The sequence below is a fragment of the Triticum urartu genome, chromosome 3A (assembly GCF_056163025.1).
Source record: "Triticum urartu cultivar PI428250 chromosome 3A, HENAU_Tu73, whole genome shotgun sequence".
Classification (NCBI taxonomy): domain Eukaryota; kingdom Viridiplantae; phylum Streptophyta; class Magnoliopsida; order Poales; family Poaceae; genus Triticum; species Triticum urartu.
The window spans coordinates 723601862-723618517 of record NC_141875.1 but is presented as its reverse complement, the minus strand read 5'-3'; the positions used below and the strand labels follow the sequence as shown (position 1 = coordinate 723618517).

At 48.1% G+C, this 16656-nt stretch overlaps 1 protein-coding gene across 1 annotated transcript; it reads right to left on the bottom strand.

The window, feature by feature from the left end:
• Positions 1–3398: 3398 nt before the first annotated feature.
• Positions 3399–6448, bottom strand: LOC147982212 (protein FAR1-RELATED SEQUENCE 5-like). Its single transcript, XM_087516240.1, has 5 exons — positions 6132–6448; positions 4440–6031; positions 3913–4365; positions 3756–3817; positions 3399–3671 (listed from the first exon to the last, which is right to left on the bottom strand). Exons 1-5 carry the CDS (start codon positions 6446–6448, stop codon positions 3399–3401), a joined length of 2697 nt encoding a protein of 898 aa, XP_087372366.1.
• Positions 6449–16656: the final 10208 nt, after the last annotated feature.

Sequence of the window (16656 nt, the reverse complement as noted above, 5' to 3'; positions counted from 1 at the left end):
TTGGCACCAACTGGACCAGTGGATCGATAAGTAACATTCATCTACGACAGTTCTGACCGAAGCCTTGTTGTCCCCATCTAGGCGCATCGCCATTCCAAAGCAAAAGTTGTCGTCTCCCTGTCTCCGCGCAGCCACCCATCCATCATCCATCCGCCGGGTCCCTACAGTACCTCTCCTCACCTTGACTTCAGCGCCCATGGCGGGGGCCAGACGACCTCGTGTCGCCTGGGCTAGGTGCTATTCCTTTTCGATCCCGCCGTCGACGCACCGTATCTAACACTGCACCACTTGTCAAACAAATGCAATCGATCAGCACTCCTGGCTGGCTCGCTCTATAAATACTCTTCTACTGCTAAAGCCTGACCAGCCAGGACGTATGATCATGGCGAGCAGCAGCAGCAGCATGGCGGCGCTGGTCATCGCCGTGCTGTGCGGCCTGTGCCTGACGGCGAGCCGCGTGGAGGGGCAGCTGCAGGTGGGTTTTTACAGCACCACCTGCCCCAACGCCGAGGCCATCGTCCGGCGCGCCGTCACGGCGGCCTTCACGACCGACCCCGGCGTCGCCGCCAGGCTCATCCGGCTCCACTTCTAGGACTGCTTCGTCGAGGTACGTGTCGCATAGGATCAGAAGCAGCTGCAGGCTGCAGCTATAATATATATGCCTGCTTGCTTTTGCATGGCTACGCCGCACGGGTGCTATATTTAGGAACCAGCAATGCTAGACCTACGTACTGATTCATACGTAATGGCTTCGGTGGCTTTTTTTTGGTTGGAGGAAATAAGGGGGAGGGGCCCTACCCATTTGAAATCAGGGGGCGGAGAGGTTATAGTTAGGAAATTTACGTAAGAGTTCCTAGGTTTTCTTCGTAGGTGTAGCATTTTTGTTTAGGAACGGAGGGGTAGGAGAGAGGGGAAAACGTATACGTGTTTAGCATGCACCCGTATACGTGTTTAGAGCATCTCCAGCCGTTCGGCCTCCAGGACGCATAAAAAGCGTCTCCTGGGGGCGAGCCGGCGATGCAATCGGCGCTGGGGGCGGTTTCGCGCCCAGTCATCGCCCCCAGGCGTCGAAATTGGCCCACTTTTCAGCCCCATTTCGGCGAATAAAGGGCCCATGTGGGCGACAATAGGCCCATATTCGGCGTGGTTCACCCTTGTTCGGCTTTGAATTATGCACATAAATTTTTTTATCACATATTTCATCACAAAAATATCAAATACTTCAACAAAATAGTGTTCAATACAAATTATATGGTTCAACAAATAAAAAGTCATATTTCATCACCGGGAGCTCCGTATGCAAGCATCCTCATCGCTGTCGTGCACTTCTGGATGGAGATGAATCCAAGAGCGCCCGTGCAATCCATCTTGCACTTGAAGTAGTTGTTGAACTCCCGGATAGAATTCACAATCCTGAGGAAGAGCTTTCGGCTCATCCGATAACGGTGCCGAAATGTTTTCTCGCCGTGAAGTGGAGCATCGGCGAAGTAGTCGGAGTAGAGCATGCAGTAGCCTTCGAGACGATGCCGGTTCTTTGCTTTCACCCGCCCAGGCGCCGAGACACATCGCCGCGGCTTTTCATTGCTCGCCAGCAGCTGGGCGAGGGCGGCGAGCACCATGAGATGCTCTTCTTCCTGGACGTCGGCCTCGGCTTCCTCCTCCAGCAGCGCGGCGAGCGCTTCCTCGTCATCCGAGTCCATCGCCGAGGCAGGCAAATCGCCGAACACCTTGAGCTCGGTGGGCGTGTACCCGCCGCTAAACCGTGCCTCCGTGGCCGAAAACGGCGGCCGGAAACGCCCAGCTGCTGTTGGAGGGGCTGCCGCGGCGAAGCGCTGCTATTTTTCCGGCGGGTAATGGCTATCTAGCGGTGTAGGACGGTGGGCGGCGCCGGGATATAGCTACTTGTGGCCGAGGGAGCGGGGGGTGGGAGGCGAGTCAGGGAAGAAAACCTTGACTTTTCCCGTGACGGTGTGGGCCAGCCACGCTTTTCCCTTGTGCCGGGGAAGAAAATTTCATGGACACCGGCTGCAAAGCCCATCCTGTGCGTACCCCTGCCCAGATTCGTCCACGTGTCCTCTCCTTACATCCGACCGCCGCAGTTCGTTCCGATCCGTTCGCTCCTTTCGTCGGCTCGGGAGCGCTCGCTCGGCTCCAAATACGTGCGATCCCGGCTCCCTCACGAGGCAAGGCCGGCTGAAGCGGAGGCCCACATAGTCGGCCCTTTTGTCTCACAGTCGCCCGGTTTCAAGCCTCCGCGTCTTTCGTCCGCCGCCGCCGCTGCCGCTGATGGAGGGCACGGTGTGCCCAAACCAAGGTGATCCCGTCTCCGGCGCCGGCCTCTCACTCCCCCACACGCACCTCCATCTCGCCCAGTTCAGAACTGGTGACCCCCTCCCTTGCAAGTCTGAAAGTTTGTGTTTCCTTTTGGCTGTTAGCATGCAATTAGCTCCTTCAGGTAAGAGGTTTGATTTGCTAATCGTACATGACCACATGTTAATCACATATTTTGATTAAACTGGGACGAACGAAGTGCAACCTAGCAAGCTCGTACTTGATCAGATCGTTTGATTCGCTCAGTCGAGCTACAAAATCAATTCCATCACTAGTTTCAGAGTAAAGAAAGTGTAGTTTCAGACCGAAGGGTGTTTATCTTACAGGAGGACGAACTTTACATTATTTTGCTATACGTCTGACAACTATCTAACCAAACTCACATGCTAATAATTCAATGCGATTTGTGCATGTCTTTGCAGTCGTGAAAGAGAAGTTTTCAAATTGGCAAGGATTCCCCCTGGTCCAACTAGATAAGATGGTAGAAAAGGGAACAAAGAGCAAACAGGAGGTCACCTACTCATGTAACAGTCATGCTTCGCCATCATTCTACTGGACGAAGACCCCGAAGTACACCGCTGGAACAAGACAACTGATGCCATGGAAACAACATCAATAATTCCTGATGAGTAGACTTAAAAGTAGGATTTTGAGATATTACAAATCTGGAGTAGACTTCGTGACAAATCGTGTACTAGTATATAGCTGATTGCTCTCTCTGACAATTTCCAACTACAATGTACAGTTGTACACTGTATCTTTTTTCATCTAAGATATATATGAATGAGGTGCTCGACCTCGAAGATTTAAATCAGAGGTCTGAAAATCTGAAACTATTGCAGGTGCTCGGCCTTGAAGATTTAACACTTAACACATTCTGTCGCATAATCAATGCAATCTCACAGAAATCCAGAAATGATGAAAAACCATACTCAGTGTAGTACATAATTATACCAAAACATTCTAAATGAAGACAAAATTCAGTCTACTACAGTGCATCAATTATAATTCATAGATACACCAAATGACATCAAAAAAATTGTACTCCTTATAGGCTGCCCGTAATACTAATCATCAAAAGGTAACTTTCTAGCAGCCGAGGACAATGTGGCATCCTGCTCAACCCCAAGTAAAAGACTTGTAAATCCGCCTTGGATAGATGGAGCAGACATGGTTGAAGGTTGCCCATACACATCATTTGCAAAGGTTAGCATTGTGGCATTAGCATATCTGCCTTGGATCAACGGTGCAGCCATGATCGAAGATCGCCCTTGCCCATAGACATCATTTGAAAATTTTGGCATGGTACTAGTAATGTCAATACTACCAGCATTCACATCCTATATCATAGAATATGAAATTGTTCATAAAACATGCAAGTCAAATATGAAAAGGGGATACTGACTCTGAGTCAAATGGTTTACCATCATTTCCTTCGGATCAATGCCGCCATCCCTATTCTGTACTACATTTTTTCGATCTTCTCCTAAAGTCAAACATATGAATTGAAAGAAAAGTAAAAGGATTAACAATAGAATTATAGAATGGAAAAAGGCTTGCTAGAATGGGTAGGATCGGTACCTTTCTTTTTAGCACTTTTATTTTTCTTCCCTTTCTTTTCTTCGAGGGAGATGGTTGCCCGTTTACGCTTTGCGCCTTTCACCACCTGCGGAACTCTGAATGATATTGTACCATTTATTGTGTTTGTAGCACACTCAGCCGAAACTAGCGGAACCTCGCTGGATTTTTCCTCCATCTTGCTAAGAGTGTTATCTGCTTCCAAGTCTAACTTATCTATAGCTTTCTTGAAATCATCAAGAAGTTGTTTTGACTGAGTACACTTCAATGCAACTGATGTAGCCTTCCTTGAGATACGTGCAGCTTGTGTTTTCAAGCTTTCCTCCTCGGATCCTTGTTTTTCAACATAAAATCCTCTTTTCGCATATTTTGTCCATCTTCCTAGTATATATTGTGGTGGCAAAATGAAAACGTCATTCATATTGAAGACTTTGAATGCATGCTTGCACAATATACCTGCAAGATATGGATGTCATATTTCATCAAGTTGTATTACAGAGCACATTGCATCATAAATTGTGTATATATACCTATGGATTCGAACTTTCTGCAACAACATGTAATAGTTGTGTCCGTGGTATTGAATATAACTTTTGCTCCATGCTCGCTGTTCATATGTGTGACCATATATGTCAACACCGGACCGTCGGTTTGTAATAGTTTACAAGAGAATGAAAATTGGCTTTTGAATTCTGTTTCAAATTCTGAATACATCCGCCTTGTATATGATTCAGATGCAGTCTTTAGCAAAGGAAAATTTGGACTGTAAGCAACAGGTTTCTTTTGACGCGAACTAAAATCTTCATCCAACTCATTTTCACGAAGACTTCCAAAAACCTTCTCACATTCTACAAGGAGTTCTGAAAGACCAAGTCTCCTACGAAATCTTTGCTTGAATACATTATTCATACCTTCACTCCTTTGAGTCGAGTTCATATCAGCTGTAAAAGAGTCACGATAGACAGCAGCCCACTTTTCCCTCAACTCATACAGCTTTTTCATCCATTCATTGTCCTTAAGGTTGTATTGATCCAACAATTCGAACCATTTTTTATTGAAGTAAAATTCTGACCTATCTTCGTAGACACATTTCTTAAAATCAGGTAAAAACTTCTCAGGATGCTCATGAATTACATGCCCAAGATGTTTTGCAGCATTAAGATAAATGTGCCACAAACAAAGCCGATGACTTGTATTTGGGAACACATATGCAATTGCTCCGTCCATGGCCTTGTCCTGATCAGTGAAAATAGTGCTCGGATGCTTGCCTGACATCGCTGTTAAAAATGTTTCAAAGAGCCAAACAAATGAATCGATACTCTCATTAAATATCAGCGCGGCACCAAAAATTACTGTCTTCTTGTGATGGTTGGTACCAACGAATGGAGCAAAAGGCATTTCAAGCTTGTTAGTCTGAAAGGTGGTATCAAATGATACAGCATCCCCAAAACATGCGTAATCCATGATAGACTGACCATCTGCCCAAAAGAAATTAGCTATCTGGCCATCAACTTGATCTATCTGAATGGCATAAAAAAATGTAGGATCCTCTCTTTGCTTATTTTTCAAGTATTCCAACAGTTTTTGTGCATCATTTGATTCTAAATACTTCTTGCGCTCGCGACCAATCTCATTATTGCAGTCCATCTTTGAGAATGGTACTTTGTCGGGTCCTCCGTAAAATGCTACCATAAAGTCATATACCTGGGATGGCTTCATCCCGGCTTCCCGTATCTGGCCAATTAGATGTCTATCCGCTTCTATAACACGTCTTTGGGACCTCATCTTGTGCACCTTATTGGGACTAGCAAGATAATGATTGTGCTCGGTTATAAGCTTTTGCACTGTCCAAATACCATCCTTGTTGACAATAAATTGAATACGAGCCTCACAACCTGTCCTTTTAGTGTCCTTAGATGATTGGGTTTCTCGATGGCCTTCGTTACTGCAAACTATATATTTTTGAGATATACTTTTATCACCTCGTCGCTTTGTGTGACTTTTTCTGACACTGAACCCAACCTTAGCGGCATATGCGTTGTACATATCATAAGCGCTGTCCTCTGAATCGAAAGCCAATCCAACTTTTGGAACAATCAACTTGTCCAACTTTATCAATCGCCTGCCATACAATGAGTCCAGAGTTAAATTTATATTACCATAATGTGATGTGGGAAAATGTTTTTCTCATGCACTTTGTGAATTTGTTTTCCTAATCTTACTGAAGAACGCATATTAATTTTGAGCAGTCATTTGCCAAGTAATCAGTGCATAGTACAGTACTAGAGTACGATGATCTTATGCCGACTGTCTGAATAGGATATCGCTTTTCAACTCGTACCTGCATTCTTTGCTCTACATCGGCGACCCCGTCGTCCTGCTGACCTCCTTCTCCTATCATGGCGGTGGTCGTATCCTCCCGGACTCCTCCTCCTGACATGACGTGTGGGGCCTGCAAGTTCATGGCGTGCGCACAACCATTCTCATCCACGAGATTTATGCGGGACAAGTCGTCGGCAGTGCCACCGTGGTCCGTCATGGCCGCTCCCGTCCTTCTCGACGGTACTGCAGCTTCAAACTGCGGCGGCTATGAATATCCTTCTAGGCTGATGCGGCCATGCGAAGGAGAGGATGAAGATGCGTTTGGGCGTGAGGCAAACATAGTTGTGCTCTCCCCCGGCGGAGTGAGTGCCGGACCAGGGTTCCCTCGGCCGCCACCAGTCTAATCTGCCATGATCAGATCACCGCTATTCAAGGGAAGCAGATGCTATCAATCACAAGTATGCGTATCTGATTGAAAAGTCATAACGACGGGAGCTGATTGCCTGCAGTTTTTGCAGCCAAGCGGAGCCCAGGGAGCCGGGATCGCACGTGTTTGGAGCCGAGCGAGCGCTCCCGAGCCGACGGAAGGAGCGAACGGATCGGAACGAACGGCAGCGGTCGGATGTAAGTAGGGGACACGTGGACGAATCTGGGCAGGGGTACGCACAAGATGGGCTTTGCAGCCGGTGTCCACGAAATTTTCTTCCCGAAATCAGGGGGCGGAGAGGTTATAGTTAGGAAATTTACGTAAGAGTTCCTAGGTTTTCTTCGTAGGTGTAGCATTTTTGTTTAGGAACGGAGGGGTAGGAGAGAGGGGAAAACGTATACGTGTTTAGCATGCACCCGTATACGTGTTTAGAGCATCTCCAGCCGTTCGGCCCCCAGGACGCATAAAAGCGTCCCCTGGGGGCGAGCCGGCGATGCAATCAGCGCTGGGGGCGGTTTCGCGCCCAGTCATCGCCCCCAGCTCGCCCCCAGGTGTCGAAATTGGCCCACTTTTCAGCCCCATTTCGGCGAATAAAGGGCCCATGTGGGCGACAATAGGCCCATATTCGGCATGGTTCACCCTTGTTCGGCGTTCAATTATGCACATAAATTTTTTTATCACATATTTCATCACAAAAATATCAAATACTTCAACAAAATAGTGTTCAATACAAATTATATGGTTCAACAAATAAAAACTCATATTTCATCACCTGGAGCTCCGAATGCAAGCATCCTTATCGCTGTCGTGCACTTCTGGATGGAGGTGAATCCAAGAGCGTCGGTGCAATCCATCTTGCACTTGAAGTAGTTGTTGAACTCCCGGATAGAATTCACAATCCTGAGGAAGAGCTTTCGGCTCATCCGATAACGGCGCCGAAATGTTTTCTCGCCGTGAAGTGGAGCATCGGCGAAGTAGTCGGAGTAGAGCATGCAGTAGCCTTCGAGACGATGCCGGTTCTTTGCTTTCACCCGCCCAGGCGCCGAGCCACATCGCCGCGGCTTTTCATTGCTCGCCAGCAGCTGGGCGAGGGCGGCGAGCACCATGAGATGCTCTTCTTCCTGGACGTCGGCCTTGGCTTCCTCCTCCAGCAGCGCGGCGAGCGCTTCCTCGTCATCCGAGTCCATCGCCGAGGCAGGCAAATCGTCGAACACCTTGAGCTCGGTGGGCGTGTACCCGCCGCTAAACCGCGCCTCCGCGGCCGGAAACGCCCAGCTGCTGTTGGAGGGGCTGCCGCGGCGAAGCGCTGCTATTTTTCCGGCGGGGAATGGCTATCTCGCGGTGTAGGGCAGTGGGCGGCGCCGGGATATAGCTACTTGTGGCCGAGGGCGCGGGGGGTGGGAGGCGAGTCGGGGAAGAAAACCTTGACTTTTCCCGTGACGGTGTGGGCCAGCCACGCTTTTCCCTTGCGCCGGAGCCCCAAACTGCTCCCCAGTGCGCCGGTTTCAGCCCGTGACCGCCGGGCGGAAAAAAGGGCCAAACCGGCGATTTTCGGCGTCCTGGGGGCACGACTGGGCAGTTTTTCGGCGCCGGTGCCGAAAAAGTGGCCTGTGGAGGCCTGTTGGGGGCACGGCTGGAGATGCTCTTAGCATGCATGACCCCGGAGTATGTAGCATGTGCGTATGGTCGACACATATGTACCTCTTTTTTAATATATTTTTTGTTTTTATTTACTCTGCGTATTAGCTTTGAACAAAGTCAAGCTTTGTAAACATTGATTAAATTTATAGACAAAAATATTAACATATACAATAACAATTCAATAGGTACCACACGGGACAGGTAAGAAGGGGAGAGAGAGACCTTGCCCGTGCCGCTCTCGCAGGCGGCAGGGCGAACCCTAGCCGCCGCTGGCCAGCGACCCCCAGCCCTCCCTCCCCCCTGCCACCACCGGAGTGCGCCACCGGGCGAAGCCCGACTGGCGTGGGTGGCGGCGGGGCCTTCTTCCCCTTCTCCCATGGCTTCCGGCGGCGCGGGACGCAGGGCCGTGGTGAGGAGCGCGTCGTTCGCATGGGACGGAGCGGCGACGACCCGGGCGGCGTGCCGGTGGTTCGGCCGTGCGGCGGAGCGGCGGCGGCTGCGTGGTTCTGGAGGCGCGGGCTTGGGCGTGGGACGGACGAGGTGTGGCTGGCTGCTTCGGGGCTTCCTCGTCAGATCCCGGCGACAGGGGTCGCGGGCCGCGACGGCGTGGGCTAGGGGTGGTGTCCGGCTAGGCTGGGCCGGCCTCTAGTGTGGTGAGGCGTGCCAACCTTCGAGCTCTCTAGAGTAGATCTTGGAGGAGGAAGAGTTGAGGATGAGGAGGAAGGCGATCCCATGGCCATGGTGGAGGTCGCGGGAGGAGGAGGCACCCGTCGTGGAGGAGATGATGATCGTTGATGTCGAGTGTGGCGTCGGGACGACATCTTCATCATGCAACAGACGGAGGAGCATTTCAGTCGGACGCTCTTGTAGGAGCTCAACGCTACGGTGTCTCAACTGCAGGCGGATCGCTCTGATTATGCAGTTGTAGCGAAGCTCCTCATGAACTCGGATGTCGTCAACGAGAGCACGGTTGTGTTCGCGTCCGTGTAGAACACCCGTACGATCGACCATGAGCGCCGCCAGCTTCACATTACCGACACGCTATAGGAGTAATTTTTCAGAAGCTCGAGGCACCACCGAACAACCCGAGCCTCACCGGTGGCAATGCATTTTACTAGGTCCCCGCGGGCTGCCGCCACAGGAACATCTCGACTGAGGATAGTGCGTTTGGCCTCCCTAGTCCAAACTTGACAACGGATGGGCTTGTATAGGGTTTCAAGGACAAGACCCTGACTGCCGAGGAGATGGTGATACTATCTGGCGCCCACACCTTGGGCCGCTCCCACTATGACTCCTTCATCATCAAGAACCGCGAGAGGCTGGCGAGCGATACCATCAGCCCGACGTACCAATCACTGCTGGAGGCGTTGTGCCCGACGAACACGATCCAAGTGACCAACGTCACGACGATGATCGACCTCAGCACGCCGACGGTGCTAGACAACAACTACTGCAAGCTATTGCAGCTCAACCTCGGCCTGCAGTTATGGTAGACTACTGCACGGATGTTCTCATGGCGGAGGCCTTAGCTTTTAAATTTGGCCTAAATTTAGCGCAAAGGGCGGGATGTAATAGCCTAATCATCAACTCTGACAATCTGGAGGTGATTGAGACCATGCAGGACGGAGGACAGTCAGCGGGATCGGCGGCGGCAATGTTTGATGACTGCTATCACTATACTTGTGATTTTATCATGACTAAACTCGAACATTGCAATAGAGAGGCAAATAAAGTAGCACATGAACTTGCTAGATTAGCTAGATTTTTTTGACTTCGGATTGGTTTGAGAAGCCTATTAGTAAAATTGTAATGTTTCTCACAAACGATGTATTGGTTATTGCTAATGAATAAAATTTCGTTTTATTTCAAAAAACCTCGGCCTGCACTTCTCCGACGACCAGCTTGTCTACAACGCCATGCCGAAGGCCTCCGTCGATGCTTTCGCCGTTGATGAGACACTCTGGAAGGAGAAATTCATTGCCGCCATGATCAAGATGGGCAAGATCGAGCCCAAGACTGGCACACAGGGGGAGATCCGCCTCAATTGCAGCGTCGTCAACACGCCCGGGTTGTTCGTCGCAAGGGTGATCAAAATGCTTCACCCGGGCTCGAACAACAATTCTCCCGATGGCGACGAGGAGATACCACGGGTTGATATATATAAGTGGTCAAAATCGTACATCAAAGACCGTAAAAAGTCAATTGCATCTTATATTTTGGAAAGGAGAGAGTATTATGTACCGAGTACAAGTAGTGAGTATGTAACGTGAGAGAATGTGTAACGTGTACAAGTTTGATGTGCACGAAGGTGTGAAGAAATGGTGAATCCAGCCTCGGTCATTGCTTGTAAGTTCGTGCTGCTGTGTTTGGTTTTATCGATGTTTACCTTAACTTGCTCCAAAGTACTACACCCTCCGTTTTTAGATGTAAGACGTTTTTGACAGTTCAAGTGTCCCATCGGTTCTTTTTCTTCTTGTTTCAAAGTAGTATGCTTGCAATATTCATGATCCGAATAACCTATCATTTATTGAAACAGAATTTTGTCCCTTTTTGTAATAATGCACCGACCAGGTTTATATAATACCAAACACATGTTCCAAAGGTGTAGTCACGAACATACCGAAAAGTGAAAGAAAAAAAAAACATATCTGGTCCCTGTGGTCGATTGACCGACTGTATAGGATTTTTTGGACCGATTGTATAGGAATTTTTTAGATGTACGCCAAAAAAACACTCAAATAGACACCATCGATCGACTTAAGACGGTTTGTAATAATAAATAAACTTGTAAAACTACTCCCTACGTTCTTTTTTATGCCACCTATAAGATTTGTCCGAAGTCAAATTTGATAAAATGTAACGAAATTTATATTTAAAAGATATCAACATATAGAAAATTAAAATTATGTAATAGGAAAGTTAAAATTTGGTATTGTGAATGTTGATTTACAAAATTAAAAGGAAAGTTAATTCCATAATCTCTACTCCTAATGTCTCAGTTGGTAGGTCGCGTTCCGGGTTTTATTTTCGTCCCACCTCACCCGGTCTTTTTTGGTACTTCTTTGGTACTTCCTCCCACCATCCCCTCAGCCGCGAAAAAATAAGGAAAACCCCGCGATCGAGTCCCGCACACGCCCCTCCGACCACCTCCCACATCCCAGCGCTTCCCCCCTGCTCCACGGTTTTTTTGTCGGTTTTTTTCGTCTCCGCTGCCCCCGTCCACTCATGCAGCCAAAAAAAACCACCCCACGCACGAACCACTCCCCTCCCTCTCCTCGCGCAAGCATCCTCTCCTCGGTACCCTCGCACGCGCTAGGGTTCCTGCGCCGCCGCCACACGGGAGCTTGTCGACCAGCCCAGCGTCCTCCGGATCGCCGCCGTCACCGCCCCGGATCGCTGCCTTCCCCGTCATTCGGATCGCCGCCGTCGCCGTTGGAATCGCCGCCAACGTCTTGTCGCCTCAGATCGCCGCCGTCCGGATCGCCGCCGTCGCCGTCGGGATGGCTGCAGCCGTCTCTCCAGATCGCATGGGCGTTCATCGTCCCCGGCCTCGCCGTTGTCGTTCCCGTATCTGCCCTCACCCGAAACCTAATGCGCACGCAATCTTCGTGTCGCTTCTTCCTTGTGTGTTCCATGTCGGCGGCTAGGCCCTCTGGTCCGGCCGTCCCTGGTTTTCTCTACCGCCGACGCCTCAATTCTGCCCCTCCCCCACACATCCCTCCCTCTCACGACCGTCGCAGCCATCATCGCGGTGTCAGTCAACTCCTGCCCCGACCTCCATCGTGTATTTGTAGAAGATGGTGACGCGTGATGAGTGGCTCAAGGTCCGCAAGGAGGGGATGAAATTCCTCGTCACGTTGGACTTCATCGACGCCGCGGATAGGGTCTCCGTCCAGTACCCAACGTGAAGTATGCCCATGCCTACACGCTTGACATATATCCCCTCTCATTCCTGTGTTTCTCCTAGAGTAGTACTGCTGCGGACATTTGGCTCTAACTGAAGTGTGATTTATGTGGTTTTGTTTGCAGCGGACATTGGGTTCAGATTTCAGACGGAGAACTTTAGGAGACTATCGACAGGACCAACGATCTTAACCCCATTGTTCGGTTCTGGTTTTGTTTCTCCTAATTTTGGTTTGTATTTCGGTGTTTTGTTATAGAAAAAGTCGATGGAGGAGGAGCGATATCTTACAATTTTGGCTAACTTTGTTGTACGGCAACATAATTTTTCTTTGTATCTGAAAATTTCAGTGAGAACACAGAAGCATTCGCGCCTCATGATTTCGGCATCATACTTAACGAACTTCAAATTACTGATCTTTGTAATCAATCTTTTGTTTATAATTCTGCATAGGAGGCATTGAGCATGTGTGTGTGTGTCATGCTTGGTCATATTGATTTTCTTGAAAAAAGTTGGCAGGTTCCAGTTACTGATTTTCGCATGAGTTGTGTTTTTATTGGATAAAATGTCACAAGCAAGCCGAGTCCACAGGTGAATTTCTTCAGGCACATCAGTGCAAAATAATAATATGGCAATTGATAGTCTCTCCACTGTTTTCCACACAAGTTGGAAGAGAAAATAATGGCATGTAACTAAACACCTTTACTTTTTGCTGTTTGTAGGGCACCGTGATACATGTCCCTGTCAGGTCGTTTGTTTGTTTCGTTAGTCCTCCATGTCATCCTCTTTTGTCAGGCCGTATAGATTCAACAACTTGAGGCTCGCCCATGGTCGATTGGACCGGAAGAGTTGGTTTCCTTATTCTCTTCTATTTGTGTTTGCCTCCAAGTTCTTATTTTTGTGAGTTTTCAGATCCATTCGTTGTATGGTCATTGATGTCGATTTCTTGTGTTGCAGGGGCTGGTCCATGAAACCTCAGTGCCCTTTGGTTCTTCCTTCCACTACGGATGGTTGTGAATCAGCCGAAATTCCACACACTCATGGTCAATTGATATATATGAAGCATGGGTCTTAATATTTTAATCAACTCGGCACCTGAAGCTATTCCCTTTATTTCGGCGTCTATCTTGAGCTCATTTGGATATGTACGTTGTTTTCTTGCTATCTGAACCTCACAACGGAACATTATCTCACTCTTATGATGGATGTTATATTTGTCACATTAATCTATGAGAAGTTCAGAATGTGCCTGCATATTGGGGTGGGGGAGAGATATACATATTGTGTCCGCATATGGTATGTTGTTTTCTTGTAGAATTAACATATGTTTCGAATTGTTATTCACATAAATCCATAACTAAGGTCTACATCCCTCCAATTATATATGCATGAAAGTTCTTGTATATATATGCCAATTGTAAAGTAAATACTGCTTTTGTTATCTGATATGTAGTTGCAGCATAATATAGCCTTCATATTGTTCCCCTTGGGTGTCTTGACGAGGGCAACCAATTAAGAAAAACCTATGGTCTGTTACAGACGCTGGTTCGCCATATTTCACAAAACCAAAACATAATTTCATTGTTGCCTATTACGTCGTGAACTTCTGTTCATGCGTATGAGTATAGGCTATGACTAGCTGGTGTGCACACTTTATTCCGTCCTTTCCCACCAACCAAGTTTCCAATAAAAATATGAAAACCTTATTATAACTAACAATACAATGTTGCTGCTCAATTATTTTTTGATATTTTTACATAATCATGGCTTGCTAAGGATAAAATAGTTATGCTGAACCATTGTGTCATCATACGGATAGTGTAGATTTAAGAGCTAGGTAATGTATACTTCCTAGATGTTGCTTACTTGTTTGTAACTTGCTTACAGACTTCAGTAGTTTAGTTGTTTGTAACTTTGCCACGGCGTCGGTGTCGACCAGCATGTACGTGCGTGTCTAGGTTGTACGTAGCCATGGTGGGTGCGCCCTGTGCGTGTGTTCTGGTTCGGTCGGACGCCGGTATGTGGCTGCGTCCGAGTCGTCGAGAGTTACAGGGTAGCCGTTGTCGATCTGTTGGAGCTGACTGTGTCATGCGCGTAGTGGCGCGCCGGGCGCGTGGCCGGGCGTGTGGACAGGAGTGGAGCACGGTGTTCGTGCGTGCGTACTCCCTGTATAAATACCCCCCGTGTACTGCTTGGTTTGAGCTGGCTAAAAAGAGAAAATATTAGGGTGTTGGTGCGCCCGTGGCGGCGTTCGTCGCTGGCAAAATTCTGTGATGTCTCCTCCGGTTCTTCTTCTACCTCCGTTCATGAGAGAGCGAGAGGGAGCTGGGCACCGGCACAATGAATAAGCTAGGGCTCGGCGCCAACACAAACTATCTATTGTTTGAAATATAAATTTTAAATCAATAAGAAATTAAATATTGATATTCATATAATTAGTTAGTCTATGTATCAATTAACTAATGAGCTACCAAAAGGAAGAGGGAGGGTGGGTGTAAAAGGGATCCGAAGCATTTCGTTGTGTCGACAGGCATGAGAGCTTGATCCTTCTATGAACCCCACCCAAAGTGGATGTACAGCGACACATATTCGCCTATACACTCTCCTCTAGGTTGCCCCAACCATATCCTGACGCACTAGCGCCGTGGGCGGTCAGACCTCAGCACGAGCTTTTCTGTCCCCTCTCGGCTTGATCATCGACCATGAGGCCAAATCGATGCGGCACGAGGGAGGTATCATGGGTGAAAAAGGAGAGTCTGCGGTTGTGATGGAGGGGGCATCAGGGTGCATCTGAAGGGAAAGGAGCAGCGGGAGCCCCATAGGGAGGCGGATCAGCGTCTTGTGGTGTGGAGGTTGCAGAGCTCGGTGACTACGACATGGCGCGAGGTTGTGGGGTGGTTATCGTGTAACATGGAGTTTGGGGAGATGAGAGTTGGAGAGGCAACGACTAACTGTTAATCCTGCCATTGAAGATCTGAGTTAATTTTGCCTCTCCTATCAACATTATTTTGCCTCTCAGTCTCTCAACTCCATTGTCTTCATAATAAAGATAAATGAAGTTGGTGTTGTTTTGTATAAACATTATCTGCTAAGACAATTTTGTTAGTTTGTGCATTATTTTCAGTTTTCTTTTTATTCTATGGTTGGTGCGAACATATATGAAGATAACACAAACTTACTTGTTGTCTGGGAGCATGATGCTATGTTGTGGTTTTTTGGTTTGCATTTGAACAGTGACATGTATTCATGTTAGGCATTTGCGTAGGTATTGCGTACAGTTGTAGCATCAAATCATGTCGATTGAATGTACTTTATTTTCTTAATTTTCAAATATGGGATAAAATCAATGTGTATGTTTTTATGTCCAATCCACCAGATTTGTCCACCAATCAAGTTCCAGACAGGTTGGGGAACTAACTGCGGCAGCGGAGCTGCAGGAGTGGTGGACATGCGAGAAGGGAAGGAGAAAGAAGGAATGAGGGACAGAGGTGTCGGAGCTGAGAGATAGGAGGGAAATACCAAGGGAGCTGGTATGGAAAGAAAGCTTAGTTGGGTCCCATGGCTAGAGTGGATCGTGTTGTAAATATTCCCTATTATCAAGGCTCACGTTCACTATCGTTTTTAAAGTGCATGCTTTGGAAGCTCGTTGTCAAGGAAGATGGCAAACTCATTGAGGATGATCATTGGGGTCATTGTTAAGCTCGATTTCTGGTGGAGTAGTCTCACCACAAATTAAGAGGGCAAGCCATGAGTAATTGATAAGTTTGTAAAATCACCTTCTTTTTCATGCATATCCATGTTACATATGAACATTGGATGTGACTGATTACAATGGAGAAGATGATGGTGTTGTGATGTGAAGTATAAGTCCGAATCAAGTATTGTTGCTTAATCACTTGCTTGATTTTTTCGAAATAATTTATTGTTTGATTTATTTACAAGCATTCACCCGTAGCAAGGCACGGGCATTTATATCTCCGTTTTCTTCTACTGTAATGTCGCCGGTAATTGTTTGCTCTATTTCTTTCCTATCTGCAGCGCGCTTCTCTTTGGATTCCATGCTTCAACCAAATCAAATCGAGGGCATTAGGGGATTGCATGCTGATTTTTTGTTTTTCTTTCATGGCAGTAATTAGGGGATTGTGATACAGTCTTGCCGAGTCTCACAACTGAGACTCCCAGACGATGTTATATCGGTGTCGTGGTGGCTGTGCGGTGGAGGCGGGGCTTCGTCCTTCGGGCAAATCGTGCAACATGGATCTGGTCTGATCCAGCCAGATCTGGCACTGGCAGCCCGTCTGGCGGCGAGGGCTGAGGCCAACTGGGGTCGTGGATGTCGGGCAGTGTTGGTGGCATGGCTGAGGTGGTGGAGGTGCGTGCGCGTCCTGGAGTCCGGTCGGGCCTTCCTCCCCGGCTTCTGGACGACAGCGTGCGGCGCGGGCGGGCTTCTCTTGTG